This window comes from Oncorhynchus clarkii, chromosome 30, assembly GCF_045791955.1.
Source record: "Oncorhynchus clarkii lewisi isolate Uvic-CL-2024 chromosome 30, UVic_Ocla_1.0, whole genome shotgun sequence".
NCBI classification, from domain to species: domain Eukaryota; kingdom Metazoa; phylum Chordata; class Actinopteri; order Salmoniformes; family Salmonidae; genus Oncorhynchus; species Oncorhynchus clarkii.
Window position 1 is genome coordinate 8,882,551 of NC_092176.1, and position 17,767 is coordinate 8,900,317.

Consider the following 17,767-nt stretch of genomic DNA (forward strand, 5'->3'; position numbering starts at 1 on the left):
TATTTTCAAAGAAGCTTGGATCATCATTATTTGGACCGTATAGGTTAATAAGCCATATCTGTTTATTGTCCAATAACATATTTAAAAGAATCTATCTACCTTGATGATCTGTTTGGACAATTTGCATATTTGGATCAAAATTACTGTTAATTAATATCATCACAACTTTTGAATTTCTTTGCCCATGGGAGAAATATATTTTGTCCCCCCCAGTCCTTTTTCCACAAAACTTCATCTAAAATTGTTGAATGAGTTTCCTGTAAACAATAGATATTACATTCCTACTCTTTTAGCCTGGTAAATACTGATTGTCTTTTCTTATTTTCTGCTAAGCCATTACAATTATAACTGGCTACACTTATTTCACCACTTACCATAATGAGACACACGTTTCAGTTTTATTTATCAAAATATATGTTTGTAAATGTAACATTAAACAATAACATGATGATTGAGTGTCTATATAGCTGTACCATGATATTTGCATTGCCACTATTCCACCCACTAAAAGCCCTCTTCATCCCGAGTTGGGTTGTCATCCCAATGCCCGGCAGAGGTGTTGTTTCCTACCTTCACAACCTGGGAGCAGCCCGCCAGGAAGTCCAGGACCCAGTTGCACCGTGCGAGGTGTTGAAGGCTGAGCTATAATCAATAAACAGCATTCTTACATAGGTATTCCTCTTGTCCAGATGGGATAGGGCAGTGCGATGGCGATTGCATCGTCTGCAGATCTATTGGGGCGGTATGTAAATTTAAGTGCGTTTAGGGTGTCAGGTAGGGTAGAGATGATATGATATGATGATCCTTAACTAGAATCTCAAAGCACTTCATGATGACAGAAGTGAGTGCTATCCTGATAATCGGTATTCACATGCACGAAGAAGTCTGTAGCATCCAGTAGAGGCTGCTGAGGGGAGGACGGTTCATAATAAGGACTGGAATGGAGTCAATGGAATGGTATCAAACACATCCAAGACGTGGTTTCAATGTGTTTGATAAAATCTATTCCAGCCCTTATGAGCCGTCCTCCTCTCAGCCGCCTCCCCTGGTTTGGCATAAAATACTATAAACAAACAAGTGTTTCTCTACGACCCCCACAAGTGTCAAGGGACTCGTCAAAAGGTAACACATACAAATTAATGGAACTATGGAGGTAGTTTTGTGGCAACAAAAATAAGGGGTTAAATGTGTAAAAAAAAAAAAAACACTTCCTGAGCTTTCTTATATCTCCTAGATATAGGATAGACACTTCAAAATCTTATTCCTTATGATTTATTTTTTTGACAGTCTTTATTGCCATTTATGAATGTGTTATTCAATGTGTCTCTATGGGCTATAGTTGTAAAGGCCAAACTCAATATTTTATCAAATATATTTTTTAAAATAATTTTTGATAAATAAAGTGGTCCTAAAATTCAAAATCAAATAGCTTAATGATCCATGACATGACCTTCTTAAAACAATTCCATATGTAAGCTTAGAGGCCCCCACCTCAACGGCTTAGACTTTTAAGAATTACATGTCAATGTTTGCTTATGTTCGCAGGTATGGATGGGCCTTACTGATTCTGTTTTGACTTCCTACAAGCCTTTCAGGTTGGTGTTTACACATATGGTGCTGTCTGATGTCTGATTAGGATATAAAGGGCCTCCAAGAGGCCAGTTATACATTTTCTCTGGTGCTGGAGCTGTCTTCCTGTTGCAACTTGTAATAAACCAGACACACATACACAGGTAAAATCATTTTCTGAACAAAAAATACATCAGTAGCTACTTGTTAGCTCACTGCCATAGTTAACTTGCCAACCAGATGAAAGGTCTATTACTTTTCCTGGCTCACTCCATTGTTCGATTGGATGGGTCTGAGTACAACATTCAGACATGGCGGAAGGAACGGTGGACCAGGTTACTGATGGAGAGCAAGAAGAAGCATATTTTTACCGAGAAAGGATTAAATGTACACCAGAAGAGGAGACAAGGCTCGAAAGGCAACACTTTTGGAAAGTGATCGATGCGTTTAGATACTACAGGTACGAACTGTTTCAAAACAACAGTAGTATTTGGTAGCTAGCTTACCAATAAAGTAATTTGACCCAGACGGTCTGGCTATCGTTAGTTCAAGTTTTAATTAGTCGTATGTACGGGATACACCGTCTAACGGTGCAGGTTCCTTCTCGACAATGCAACAATAATAAGAAATAATAAAACAAGAATAGAAACATGAAGTAACGTTAAATGACTCATGGAAGGGGGATCGGGGGTGTTTAAATTGTGCAGTTGTGATGTGTGTGTTATGTTGATGTAGTAACGTTTTGTCCGAAGATTTTAGAAGAGGGATGACTGATTTTGGGGTCTTGACTAGTTCTCACAGCTCCAAAGTCATGCCTAAACCCCGCCTATTTCTACAATTTCTCTTCTTAAAGGCCCAGTGCAGTCAATAATACTGGTTAGAATAATATTGTGAAAATTATGATTAATGACCTTTAGTGTAAGAGCTGTTTGAAAAGTCCTGAAAATTCAGCCTTTTTAGGCAACCTGGTCTCAGCACATTTTGTATTATTCTCTACGTAAACCCAAGACACTCAATTTAGTATGATATGTTACGATTTGTTTTCGTATGGTATGTGATAATTGCTGGATGTCTGTCAACTATTTCGTATGATATGTTACGATTTACAATTCCTGTTATGAATTTGCAAAACGTACAATATGTAATGAATTTGCAAAACATACTATATGTTATGATTTGGAAAAACGTATGATATGTTACTAATTCTAGCTAGGTGAGTTAGCTAGCTCGCTAAGATTAAGGTTAAGTTTAGGAGTTAGTTTAAAGGGCTAAGGTTAGGGTAAGGGTTAGCTAAAAGGGTTAAGGTTAGCATTAGGGTAAGGGTTAGATAACATGCTAAGTAGTTGAAAAGTAGCTAAAAATGTAGTAAGTAATTGAAAAGTAGCAAATTAGCTAAAATTGTCCGTAATGCGAGTTGAACTCGCAACAGCTGCATTGGTGCATTGGACAGCTGCATTGGACCAAATCTGATTTTAAACCTAACCTTAACCTCCCTGCTGACCTTATGGGTAACCCTTAAGTTAAGGCCCCCTTTTTTACAATAGTCAAGTTGTACTTTGTGGTAACTAGTGACAACCCTAATTATGTTGCATAGCTAGCTAGCTAAGATATATTGTGTATTTATATCAGGATTTATACCATTTTGGATAACTACATTGTCCCATACCATCGCTATTTAGCTAGTAGCTAGATATCAGCAGCACAGGAAGTGGAGCTAGCTCTAGAAAATAACAAATATAACTTAAAGAAGATGCAAAAACAGCAAGAGCTATAAAATCCAGGCTGACAAACATTTACATTTCAATCCAGTTAATCTTGTTACTTACAAACAAGAAGGTCATACATGATTATGCCTAGTCTAAGGTTTTGTGAATCTTTGTGTCAAGTCATTTCAAGGAGTCTGCATATTGGATTAGGCTTTATCATAATTCAAAAAGGCTATAAAATATGAGTTTCTATTCCCCCCCCCATCTGTGTTTCTGGACCTCCATCTTCTCTTCCTCCTTTTCACCATGGCACCACCCTTCCCTTTATCCTTGTCTAATTCACCTCCCCTTAATCTCAGGATGCATGTTCAAGAGCGGGTGAATCGAGCAGAGCGTCAGTTCCAGAGTCTTCCGGAGCATCACCAGCTGCTGCTGCCCGGGGTCTTGCCCAACCTGGCCCGTATCCGCCGCAGTGTGGACCACAACCAGGAGGTGCTGCAGGCTATCGTGCTCAACTGTATCCACATGTTTGAGAACATGGAGTATGGTGAAGAGGTGAGCTAAACGGTCAGAAAAGGTCACACTCATGCTTTCTCGCAGTCACACCAGGCACTACTTGTAGCCCTCAAACTACTGGAAATCAGTTATTTTTAATGGAAAGAGGAGACACGAGTCATTTAGCAATTTAACCACTGGCAACTAGGGAACTCGCTACCAAAGTTGAGAATTCCAGCTTTATGCAAAATGGTCAGTGATGCGAATGCAGGATAACCAATCAGAGTAGGGAGGGCCTTACTTGCTAGCTTTGACACTGTGCTGGATAGGCTGCATCTAGGTGGTTTTGTGCAAGAAAAATACAGTAGTAGTAGGAGGAGCTGCATATGTTCTTCTATTCTACTATACCACACCGGCACACATTTCAGTAGTTCTTGTAGTAGTGTACATCATATTAGAAGATAGATCTTAGATTAATTTGCTTCCATGATCCTTTCACCATTGGATGACGTTTGAGGAGTTGAAGTGAATCTGTTTTCTGTCCAGGATGACCTGAGGAAGGTGGGTACGTCTTCCACGTTCGACATGGACAAGCTCAAGTCCACCATTAAGCAGTTTGTGCGTGACTGGAGCGAGGCCGGCCAGGCTGAGAGAGACTCCTGCTACCTGCCCCTCATCCAAGAGATCCAGAGACTCTTTCCCAGCAACAAGTGGTGAACACACACACACACACACACACACACACACACACACACACACACACACACACACACAGTCTTGAATTCTAACTCAGTTGTGTGATTTAGTATTTTGAATTACGCATGTATTCTGTCAGTGATGGCGTGGTTGTTTCTGTAGTGATGTGTCCAAGGTGAGCGTGCTGGTTCCGGGGGCAGGGCTTGGTCGCCTGGCATGGGAAATCGCTCGTCTGGGTTATGCCTGCCAAGGCAACGAATGGAGCTTCTTCATGCTCTTCTCCTCAAACTTCGTCCTCAACAGGTAACACTCACCCTCAGCCCTAACCAAGGGTGCAAGTAGATTTAATTTATTCCCATTACGGGACCTCCTATGTGTGCACCTCAAAAATGTATGGGTGTAACAGGCCCGGCCCTGGACGTTCTGCCGCCCTAGGGAAGACAAAAAATTGCCTCCCCCATATCCCTCTAAACTAGAATGGTGTACAGTAGGGGTCGGTAATAGGTTTGGCCTTGGGCCAATTTTTTTATCAGCTAATAGTCGGCAGAACAGAACCATAAGAACAGAACATAAATGCAGCCCAATTCATAGGCCTATTCATGACACATTTTTTAAATTTTTTAACATTTTATTTCACCTTTATTTAACCAGGTAGGCAAGTTGAGAACAAGTGCTCATTTACAATTGCGACCTGGCCAAGATAAAGCAAAGCAGTTCAACACATACAACGACACAGAGTTACACATGGAGTAAAACAAACATACAGTCAATAATACAGTATAAACAAGTCTATATACGATGTGAGCAAATTAGGTGAGATAAGGGAGGTAAAGGCAAAAAAAGGCCATGGTGGCAAAGTAAATACAATATAGCAAGTAAAACACTGGAATGGTAGATTTGCAATGGAAGAATGTGCAAAGTAGAAATAAAAATAATGGGGTGCAAAGGAGCAAAATAAATAAATAAATTAAATACAGTAGGGAAAGAGGTAGTTGTTTGAGCTAAATTATAGGTGGGCTATGTACAGGTGCAGTAATCTGTGAGCTGCTCTGACAGTTGGTGCTTAAAGCTAGTGAGGGAGATGTGTTTCCAGTTTCAGAGATTTTTGTAGTTCGTTCCAGTCATTGGCAGCAGAGAACTGGAAGGAGAGTCGGCCAAAGAAAGAATTGGTTTTGGGGGTGACTAGAGAGATATACCTGCTGGAGCGCGTGCTACAGGTGGGTGATGCTATGGTGACCAGCGAGCTGAGATAAGGGGGGACTTTACCTAGCAGGGTCTTGTAGATGGCATGGAGCCAGTGGGTTTGGCGACGAGTATGAAGCGAGGGCCAGCAAACGAGAGCGTACAGGTCGCAATGGTGGGTAGTATATGGGGCTTTGGTGACAAAACGGATTGCACTGTGATAGACTTTGTTGAGTAGGGTATTGGAGGCTATTTTGTAAATGACATCGCCAAAGTCGAGGATTGGTAGGATGGTCAGTTTTACAAGGGTATGTTTGGCAGCATGAGTCTGGTTACATCTGGTTATACAGTTCTTCTCAAATAGTGGGGCGCGCTTTTTTTTGCCGCAGGGAGTAGTTTTTTTTGTGCACCGAACAAGAGCACAGAGCACAGAACAAGAGCACAGAGCACAGAGCACAGAGCACAGAACACAGAGCACAGAGCACAGAACACAGAGCAGGAGATATGAAGTGCAGATAACAAACCCTTAAGAGACACCATGGAAAAATATTTAACAGGGATGAAAAGAAAGGTGGAGAGAGACAGAGATAATGAGGCAAACGTAAGTCTCCGAAAGCTAAGACGAGGAAATATGACGAAGCGTATGTAGCGCTTGGCTTCACTGTGACTACGGTGGGGGACGAGGAAAGACAGGTATGTTTACTGTGTCTAAAAATGTTGGCAGCGGACAGCATCAAGCCAAATAAATTAAGGCGTCATTTAAAGACATTACACCTTAATCACGCTGATAAGCCGCTTGAGTTTTTTCAGCGAAAACGTGCAGAATATTGCCAACAATCGTCCCGCTTTGTGAATGCTACTTCAGTAAACCAGCGAGCACTTTTAGCATCATATAAGGTGGCGAACCAAATTGCTCAGTGCAACAACCCCACTCCATAGCAGAGGAGCTGATACTGCCTGCAGCATTAGACATGGTCTCTGTCATGCTGGATGACACAAGTGCTGCAAAAATAAAAGTACTTCCCTGAAAACAGTTCCCAATATGACTGGGTGAGAGATCTTTTCAATGCACCAACTCCAACTGGTTTCAGCTCTGCAGAGGAGGACCAGTTCATTGATATGACGTCTGACTCCACATTGAGACTGAGGTTCACATCACAGACACTGAGTGAATTCTGGCTGAGTGTAGAGAGGCAGTATCCACTCTTAGGGCAGAGGGCCATGGGCATTCTTCTTCCTTTTGCAACATCTTATCTTTGTGAGACTGGCTTCTCTGCTGTTGCTGCACTGAAGACCAAGTACAGGTCCCAGCTAAACATTGAGCAGGAGCTAAAAGTTGCAGTATCATGCTTCAAACCCCTCTTCGAAAAGCTGTGCTCTGCAAAACGTGCTCATTGTAGCCATTAATCCTGACTTCCTCATTTTGATTTATTTTTAAAAATCATCACAAATTGTTTTATTCATTTTTGTTTTATAGGTCAAAGTGTTTCATATATTGTGCTCCTGAGTTAATGTTGCTGATCAATTTGAATGTATTATTTATTGATTATATTTCATTTAATTTGTCAGTATCAAATACAATGGATACAATGTTATGCAGAGGTGTACTTCTAACAATTTTATAGACAAATTATACTATTTAAGTCGCGGCGGAGAGTTGGGGGTCGCGAAATGTTTACTTCTTCCTAGCGGGGGCGTAACAGAAAATAATTGAGAAGCACTGGGTTATTAGGCTATATAGTCTGTTCAATGTCAATAACATATCATATTTTCAAACTGATAAATCACCAATGTCTCTATTAAATTAGTTTTTATATTTCTTTGTGCGTTGATTGGGGAAAAACGATTTGCAATCAAGAGAAAATGTTGCTCTGAAAAAGTCTCAAAAGATAGGTGGATAATGAAAATAGAAGTTTCAGGGAAGAATGGACAGTGAAATAGGCGTATTTCTCCAATGTCAAACCAGAGAATGTTTGCAACGAAACGGTTGCTGTTTGCAAATAATTAAACATTAGACATCCTTATTAATCTAAATATGGCACTTTCAAAAGTTACCTTTCCACCCAGACAGACGCTCAACCAACACAGAGTAATGTAAGCTTCAACTGTTGACATTCTGAAGCTCAGCTGCGGCCTATTCTGTCCCTAGTAATTTAACTTTTAATTTTCTGAAAAGAGAATATGTTAAACCCAACTTCTTAGCTATCTGTGTCCCGTCAACGGGACAGTTGTACATCATGCAGTGCCTTGTGTCACCATCGCAGATTTTAGAGAAACAACAAGTGTCGGTACATATAAGTGTCTTATATCGGCTGAAAGCTTAAATTCTTGTTAATATAACTGCCCTGTCCAATTTACAGTAGCTATTACTGCGAAACAATGCCATGCTATTGTTTAAGCGGAGCGCCTAACAACAAAACACTTTTCACCACTATAGGTTTGATAAATTCACCTCTGAAGGGGAAATGTGTACTTACATTCTGAAATCTTGTTCTGATTTATCATCCAAAGGGTCCCTTTTTCATACCTTTTTCATATCCTAAAAAGGTCCATATAGCACGCACAATCGATTTTGTATTTCCACTCGTTCAATTTGCAAAGAAAGGAATCTGTGAAAATCTCACCCTAAACGTTGTTTCAACCAGTCAAATCGCAGTCAGATCCTAGAACGTAACGAGACACTATATCATTAGGGGTGTCGTATATCCTATAGGACACCATATTTGGTCAGAGAGCGACGCCTTCATGGCACACTGATGACGCGGGCGGTCTTCACTTGAACGACTCTAACTTTGTCAAATAAGCACCAATCGGGGTCAAACAAAGCTATCTAGATAGCCCATAAGCTGGGCTTTAAGGGAGTATCCGTGTATCTGTTGTAAAATGTAGCTACTAACCTTGTACGACAGCATGCCATTTCATTTTGGACAAAAAATATAAGAATATTCAGTTATAAAAACTGGTTGTTTTGCAAATGTTGAACTATAATATGGCTACTAATACTGGAAAAGCTAAATCAAAGTCCAAGTATACAGCTTTCAAATCAAAATCAAATCAAATCAAAGTTTATTTGTCACGTGCGCTGAATACAACAGGTGAAATGCTTACTTACAGGCTCTAACCAATAGTGCAAAAAAGGTATTAGGTGAACAATAGGTAGGTAAAGAAAGGCTATATACAGTAGCGAGGCTATAAAATTAGCAAGGCTACATACAGACACTAGTTAGTCAGGCTGATTGAGGTAGTATGTACATATACAGTGGGGCAAAAAAGTATTTAGTCAGCCACCAATTGTGCAAGTTCTCCCACTTAAAAAGATGAGAGAGGCCTGTAATTTTCATCATAGGTACACTTCAACTATGACAGACAAAATGAGAAAAAAAATCCAGAAAATCACATTGTAGGATTTTTAATGAATTTATTTGCAAATTATGGTGGAAAATAAGTATTTGATCACCTACAAACAAGCAAGATTTCTGGCTCTCACAGACCTGTAACTTCTTCTTTAAGAGGCTCCTCTGTCCTCCACTCGTTACCTGTATTAATGGCACCTGTTTGAACTTGTTATCAGTATAAAAGACACCTGTCCACAACCTCAAACAGTCACACTCCAAACTCCACTATGGCCAAGACCAAAGAGCTGTCAAAGGACACCAGAAACAAAATTGTAGACCTGCACCTGGCTGGGAAGAATGAATCTGCAATAGGTAAGCAGCTTGCTTTGAAGAAATCAACTGTGGGAGCAATTATTAGGAAATGGAAGACATACAAGACCACTGATAATCGCCCTCGACCTGGGACTCCACGCAAGATCTCACACCATGGGGTCAAAATGATCACAAGAACGGTGAGCAAAAATCCCAGAACCACACGGGGGGGGACCTAGTGAATGACCTGCAGAGAGCTGGGACCAAAGTAACAAAGCCTACCATCAGTAACACACTACACCGCCAGAGACTCAAATCCTGCAGTGCCAGACGTGTCCCCCTGCTTAAGCCAGTACATGTCCAGGCCCGTCTGAAGTTTGCTAGAAAGCATTTGGATGATCCAGAAAAAGATTGGGAGAATGTCATATGGTCAGATGAAACCAAAATATAACTTTTTGGTAAAAACTCAACTCGTCATGTTTGGTGGACAAAGAATGCTGAGTTGCATCCAAAGAACACCATACCTACTGTGAAGCATGGGGGTGGAAACATCATGCTTTGGGGCTGTTTTTCTGCAAAGGGACGAGGACGACTGATCCGTGTAAAGGAAAGAATGAATGGGGCCATGTATCGTGAGATTTTGAGTGAAAACCTCCTTCCGTCAGCAAGGGCATTGAAGATGAAACGTGGCTGGGTCTTTCAGCATGACAATGATCCCAAACACACTGCCCGGGCAACGAAGGAGTGGCTTCGTAAGAAGCATTTCAAGGTCCTGGAGTGGCCTAGCCAGTCTCCAGATCTTAACCCCATAGAAAATCTTTGGAGGGAGTTGAAAGTCCGTGTTGCCCAGCAACAGCCCCAAAACTTCACTGCTCTAGAGATCTGCATGGAGGAATGGGCCAAAATACCAGCAACAGTGTGTGAAAACCTTTTGAAGACTTACAGAATAGTTTGACCTCTGTCATTGCCAACAAAGGGTATATAACAAAGTATTGAGATAAACTAATGTTATTGACCAAATACTTATTTTCCACCATAATATGCAAATACATTCATAAAAAATCCTACAATGTGATTTTCTGGATTTTTTTTCTCATTGTGTCTGTCATAGTTGAAGTGTACCTGTGATGAAAATTACAGGCCTCTCTCATCTTTTTAAGTGGGAGAACTTGCACAATTGGTGGATGACTAAATACTTTTTTGCCCCACTGTAGATATGGTTAAAGTGACTATGCATATATGATGAACAGAGAGTAGCAGTAGCGTAAAAGAGGGGTTGGCGGGTGGTGGGTGGGACACAATGCAGATAGCCTGGTTAGCCAATGTGCGGGAGCACTGGTTGGTCGGCCCAATTGAGGTAGTATGTACATGAATGTATAGTTAAAGTGACTATGCATATATGATAAAAAAATATATATATATATATATATATATATATATATATATATATGATTTGATGATATTCTTGCAGAAAAATGTTATATGAATGCAAATGCCTCCTTCAAATGTACCTGGGTGACTTCACACTAAATGTCATGTAGGTTGCTCATACTTCAAGTTACCTGTCTGAAACTTTGCACATACACTGCTGCCATCTTGTGGACACCATCGGAATAACAACGAGTGATGGCTGGAAGTGGGACCTTTCTGTTGCATTTCAAAGATGGTGGTAGTAAAATAAATTGTTGTTTTTTTTCTTTTCTATTTTCTTCTACCAGATCTATTGTGTTATATTCTCCTACATTCAATTCACATTTCCACAAACATCAAAGTGTTTCCTTTCAAATGGTACCAAGAATATGCATATCCTTGCTTCTGGGCCTGAGCTACGTACAGGCAGTTAGATGTTGGTATGTCATTTAGGCGAAAATTGAGAAAGGGTGGGTTTTCCCTAAGATGATTTAATAAGGCATCACAGAGTTAAGCACTGTTATAGAACACTTTTTATTATCTGGATACTTTTCAATGATTTATTTCTAAATATAAACTTAACAATAGGTACACATTTTGCTCTTTTCTTTAACAAATGGTCTGGCATACCCTCACTCATTTTGAGCCCTGGTTTAAACCGAACACAGCAAGCCCTTCTCAGACACCAAGGTATTTAAGAGGTGCACGGTGACAGTATTGGAGGCTTTGGCTATACTTGCAAATCTATGGCTAGCATAATTGTGTCTGTCAAACATGTAGGCCTATCTCTTTTTGGGGTGGAATTGGAAGAAATAGCCTCCAACAAAGCCCTCTTGTTGTTAGTGAAGTCAAATTAAAATGAAGACAATTGTTGAAATGAATTACTTTCAGCACCATTTGCTGTCCACCTCTGTTTTGAGTATGCCGTAGCAACACCGAAGGTGATGTTTGCCCGCTAGCCTTTTGAGTTGACTTTCTCCTGCACTCTCGATCCTCATTAATAAGTTAATGATTGAAAAGGTGTCTGTCTCATGACATTGTAATACATTTAGTCTCCAGTCCACGGGTTACAGAAACACCACATAGGCTGCTACTCTTTCTACCCCGTAGGCTACATCATTTATGTTAAATTAATTTGATGGAGCGTGGTGGAGCGTAGAGTCTCTCCAACAGCACCCTGGAGAGGCGCACTATGCATGGATAAGCAAAATATTTTGCACCCCTGCTTGTAACAAAGTGGGTTCTGCTTATCCTGGGGCGGCATCAGCGCTCACCTAAAGAGCCCGCATGCCACTGGGTGAGAGAAGTTATTGTTTTTGGGCAGAATAATGTGAGGTGTTGTTGGAGGTGCATCTTGGTCAGTTTAAGTCTGAAAATGCTGCCCTCATCAAACTGCCGCTCTAGGCGGCTGCCAAATCCTGCCTAATGGGTGGGCCACCAGTAGGGCCTAATCATAGAATTATATTTGCAAATAAATTCCTATTAATTGAATTATATTTTTCTGTGGGACTAGCCAGAATTATTTGTAATTGAACTTTTCTTGTGGCGTCAACACAACCAGTCATGATGTTTTCATCATCACTTCAAAGGGTTCCCGTGCACGTTCATCCACTCACAACATTCTTCCAGCCTCCGAACAGTGGTGGATGGAAAGAGTCAGCCGTTACACAAAACACCAAAACAGTGTGATGACATTTGGTGGTTGTGATTAGGCCAAAATGAATTCCTCCACTGCTGTCCGTGCGCGTCTCTCTGCCGTAGCAAAATGTTTGTGTTCTCCTCGAACCAGATCGTATTTTGGAGCGTAGGCTATAGGCCTAGCACCTGTTTTCAAGTCCATTCGCTCATTTTGCATGCCTCTAACATACAGCAATGATAACTGTAGGCTACTACACCTTTTATTTTTCTTGACATTTTGTTTTCATTATTGTGATAGGCTCATGTTTTACCGATACGGCGTACCCGCACTATTTGTTTTGCCGTGACACCGTACCGGACCGTACCGCCTTACTTTCACCCCTGGCCCTAACTCAAGTCTTGCGTATGATGCAATAATTCAGCCCTTGCATATGTGTGTCATTTCAATGTTGAAATGTCTGGTGTGTTTAGCTGCCTGAAAACACGGGCCAAATCAATTGCCTAGCATATCAAATTATCCCAATGCAATCCTCTTCGGACCACTGTTGTTCAGCTTAACTTACCTTGGCTCTGTTCTGTCCTTCCTGAGGTGTGAAAAGGTTAACTCCATGACCCTGTACCCCTGGATCCACCAGTTCAGCAACAACAAGAGGTCATCTGACCAGACGCGGCCAATCAGCTTCCCAGACGTCAACCCCCAGAGCCTGCCTCCAAACTCGGACTTCTCCATGGTGGCTGGGGACTTCCAGGAGGTCTACACAGAGCCTAGTGAGTGGTGAGCTTCACACAAGCTGTATGAAGATCAACAAGAGCAATGAGTGATCAGGGCCTGTGTTCACAAAGCGTCTCAGAGTAGGAGTGCTTATCTAGAATCAGGTCCAACCTTGTCTTATTCATTATGTTCTAAAAGACTAAACTGATCCTAGATCAGCACTCCTGCTCTTAGACACGGGCCTTGTCTCTCTGTTGAGTGACAGGTTGTTATGTGAGTTGGCCACGTATTGAGCACTGTGTCCTACACACAGATCATTGTTTTATTACCTGTGTTGGTTGGGATTTTAGCAATAATGTGAGACTGGTTAGACGAGTATCGTTGTGGTCTTCCCTGTCAGACACCTGGGACTGCGTGGCTACCTGCTTCTTCATCGACACAGCGCACAATGTCATCGACTACGTGGAGACCATCTGGAACATTCTGAAGCCTGGAGGCGTGTGGATCAATCTTGGTGAGCGACAGAGCTGTTTAATGTTCAACGGAGCTCCTTACTGACCAGTGATAGAGGTTCTCTACGCATTTTGTTGGTGTAGTTCCTGTTTAAACTTACTGGTAGTGTATGATACGCTGTATGTCAGTGGCGGTCGGCGCCGTTTAAGGGAGGGTGTATTTTTTGGGGGTTTGGAGCATGGCCTTATTTTTATTGGAAGACTGTCATTAATATTACATTCACCCAGCTCAATGTAACATCGGTTTAGACTACTACATGATACTTCCTATATCCATAAATTGTCCCTATACCCATCATGAGGTTGCTACAACATAGCCTACGAGTGAAAGTTTACAGCATAGGTGCACACGTCGACAGAAAAACTTGAGTAATCAAGGTGACAGACAGTGACACATTTAATACCGCCTTGCATACTCTTGACTGCATCTAGCTGATCTAGGGTGTAATCGTTAGTCCAACAGTTGCAAACTAGACTTTCTATACTTTCTACTTTCTATTGGACAAATTCAGGTATGTTATCCCTGTTTCGTTCCATTTGATTCCGTTTAAGAAATGTTTTTCAACAGAATTGGCTGAACGAATACACCCCTGATCACACGCAAACAGTTCACTTTCATAGCAGCCACATATACTCAAACAAAAATATAAACGCAACCTTCAATGTTGTTTTAGAGAATTTGGCAGTATGTCCAACAGGCCTCACAACCGCAGACCACGTGTAACCACGCTATTCCTCCACATCTGGCTTCTTCACCTGCGGGAGTATTTCTGTCTGTAAAAAGCTCTTTCTTGGGGAAAATCTAATTCTGATTGGCTGGGCCTGGCTCCCCAGTGGGTGGGCCTATGCCCACCCATGGCTGCGCCCCTGCCCAGTCATGTGAAATCCATAGATTAGGGCCTAATTAATTAATTTAATTGACTGATTTCCTTATATGAACTGTAACTCAGTAAAATCTTTGAAATTGTTGCATGTTGCGTTTATATTTTTGTTCAGTATACAAAAAGCATGTATAATTCCTTCTTGCATCTATGTGCTGTCCTCCTCTCACCTTTTCCCTTTGTTTGTGGACCTCGGTGCACAATACAACAGCTGTATGTGACCAGACGAGAAAAACCTTTCCAACCCAAACCTTCATACCATAACCGCTACACAAAGCCTACGTATTTGTCACCATTTTAACTAATGTCATAGTCAACATAGCTAGCTACTAGAACTAACTTGTTAATAAACACTTGTGGTATCCCGGGAGGTCTACCCCGGTTGGTGATAGAAGGGAGGTACGTGCCGCAACGTTGGCTCCCTCTGCTGAGAGTACACGGGCTAGGCACCCCGCCGCTGATGGCTCCAAGTAGAGGTAATTAGGGGAGAGTCCCAACCAGCAGTGCAGGCCACAAAAAGGGAGCACCGTGGCACGCCGCGAGGGGAGAGAGACGGACACGGAGTTAAACCTGTGAAGGACAGAGCGTGTTATTTAGTTATGTTTATTTTGTTTCTTAGTAGAGTTGTGTTTTCTAACTAGAACCTCCCTGTCTCTGTGTTAATCTCTGCACGCTCAACCCAACACCCCACGGTTTGCCACACCCGCTATAATCATGTAGTACAGTGTACAGCAAGCAGTTTAGTAGTTACATTGGGTGTTTGAGTAGGCTAAACTAACTGGCTGCATTCGTTAGCTAGGTAAGTTGAAGTGAAAAAACAACGAAACAGCTAGCTCTCTCTTGCGTCTCCTTCATTTTTGAATAAATTAATTTGTTCAAAACTGTTCAACTATTGTCTTTCTCTCTCTTTGAGTCAACTACACACCACATTTTATGCACTGCAGTGCTAGCTAGCTGTAGCTCATTCTTTCAGAACTAGATTAATACTCTGATCCTTTGATTAGGTCGACAACGTCAGTTCATACTGCAAGAGCTCTGATAGGTTGGAGGACGTCCTCCGGAAGTTGTCATAATTACTGTGTAAGTCTATGGAAGGGGGTGAGAACCATGAGCCTCCTAGGTTTTGTATTGAAGTCAATGTACCCAGAGGAGGACAGAAACGAGTTGTCCTCTGGCTACACCTTGGTGCTACCCCAGAGAGTGCTGTTGATGCTACTGTAGACCTTCATTGCAAAACAGTGTGTTTTAATCAATTATTTGGCAAAATGTGAATATATTTAGAACAGCTTTATCTAAATAGTATTACTTTTTTTTATTGTTTCACTATTTGTATTTTTATGAAATTCACTGAGGATGGTCCACCCCTTCCTCCTCTGAGGAGCCTCCACTACTGTATGAATACTTTTACCAAAGCTGCGATTCCTCCCTTGTCTATAGGCCCACTGCTGTACCACTTTGAGAACATGGCCAACGAGCTCTCCATCGAGCTTAGCTACGAGGACGTCAGGGCAGCAATTTTAAAATATGGATTCCATTTGGAGGTAAAGCTGTTTTTTTGTGTTTAATCATTTAAAAAAAAATATAAAACAGGTGTACAGATTAGAGGAATAAGATGAACAACGACTACAGTTTACAGTAAAGAAAAATATAAACATTGTTTTCAGTTTCAGTTGTTTTGACTATCCTCCTTGGGCCTAAAACACCCTGTCTTTCACTGCAGGTGGAGAGAGAGTCTGTCCCCACCACCTACACGGAGAACGATCAGTCCATGCTGAAGTACCTGTACGACTGTGTTTTCTTTGTGGCAAGGAAACCTGACCATCTGTATGCCAACGGTTACCAGGTGGTCCATAAGAACAGACCGGAAGTGTCGCAACGGCGAGAGAGCTGCGACAGTCTGACGTGACATCGTCTGTCATGACATTGCAGAGCAACAACCGGAAAAAAAAGCAATTGGCCACCACCAAGAGCATAAAAAAAATTGTAAGATGACAGAAACACAAGTCAATGGACAGGTTTGCTTTCATGTTTCTTCTTCTTTATATTGTCTCATCGCCAGAGCTGCCAAATCACCTTCCTTCCTCCCCTGAGCCTTTGAGATTGAGACAGATGCCTATTATGAACTCAAGTGACTAAATCTGTCAGCACAGGACTGTTTGTCTTCAGTTAAAGAGGCAAAGTGACGCCTCTATCTCCATGGTGACCTGATGTAGTTGCATGCGTGTCAGAGACCCGCCTCTACGTCTTCCCATTGTATTTATTTTGTAAAATACAGTTACCAACTCTGGCTATTTATAGTAAAACAAAAAAAGTATCACTTAAAATCATTTGCTGAAGTGGCTGGAGTTGGTTATTTTAACCTATATTGTATGATTGGACACAGATTGAGTTTCAGCATTACACCCTGGATCTAGTACTGTCTCACTTAATAAAGAAAAACAATTCTTTAAAAAAAAGAAAACGTTTCATTGACTGAGAGGGATTGTCTAATTTTCCTAACTCAATAGTGTCTTTAGGGTCATTCCATGAAAAGTGCCTTTGATATTAAGTATTAATTGTGCACCAATATTGCATTTTTAAAAGCCTGATATTTAAATGAAGTGCCCTTTTAATATAGACCACATTGAGAATTCAATAAATCCGATTTTTCTTATATGAAAAAAGACTTACTCATGTGCCAAAAATCCCTCTGTACACCCTCTGTGACTTCTAGAATGATTTTAACCCACTTAACCCCAACATTTCTCCAAGCTTTCACAATCATTGTAAAGATCTAGCTAGTGTGTTGCTTTGACAGTCATTTGCATTCAATTGCCACTCCCAGTTGCACACAAGCTTCCATTCTGTCAAAAGGGTGATTTAAGATGAAGCCATTGTTTACTTTATTTGACACTTACTAGTCATTTTTTTTTTATTTGACCTTGAGACGGGAAAACTAGTTTATTAAGTAGAATATGTGCCCTTTATGGAAGAATGATAAATTAGGTGAAAGCAATGTTTTTTTTAAATGTATTATATGCACCTCTATATACACCTCATCAGCCCAGCCAGGCAATTTATAAACTCTATTAAAAGCATCTAGACATTCTCTCGCATTTCTTTTAGACTAATATTTCGTTTTCAACTTCGGGGATTTGTATAAACCATGCTGTCTGTCTCTCCGACATTTGCAACATTGTTTCAATATTTCAATTTGATCTCCTGCTGTCGCATAGTAATGAACGTGACGAGACAGACAGGCAGGCAGGCAGTGTTTTTCAGCCATGGGGCCACGCCCATAGATACAGAACAAAAAGACTGAACGACTGGGTCGCGTCTC

The 17,767-nt window shown here is 41.1% G+C and overlaps 1 protein-coding gene across 1 annotated transcript; it reads left to right on the top strand.

Moving 5' to 3' along the window:
* Window positions 1-1,850: 1,850 nt before the first annotated feature.
* LOC139390091 (carnosine N-methyltransferase 1) lies at window positions 1,851-16,909 on the top strand. Its single transcript, XM_071137235.1, has 8 exons — window positions 1,851-2,029; window positions 3,635-3,830; window positions 4,317-4,483; window positions 4,629-4,769; window positions 12,933-13,111; window positions 13,456-13,569; window positions 15,886-15,989; window positions 16,169-16,909. Exons 1-8 carry the CDS (start codon window positions 1,881-1,883, stop codon window positions 16,352-16,354), a joined length of 1,236 nt encoding a protein of 411 aa, XP_070993336.1. The 5' UTR covers window positions 1,851-1,880; the 3' UTR covers window positions 16,355-16,909.
* Window positions 16,910-17,767: the final 858 nt, after the last annotated feature.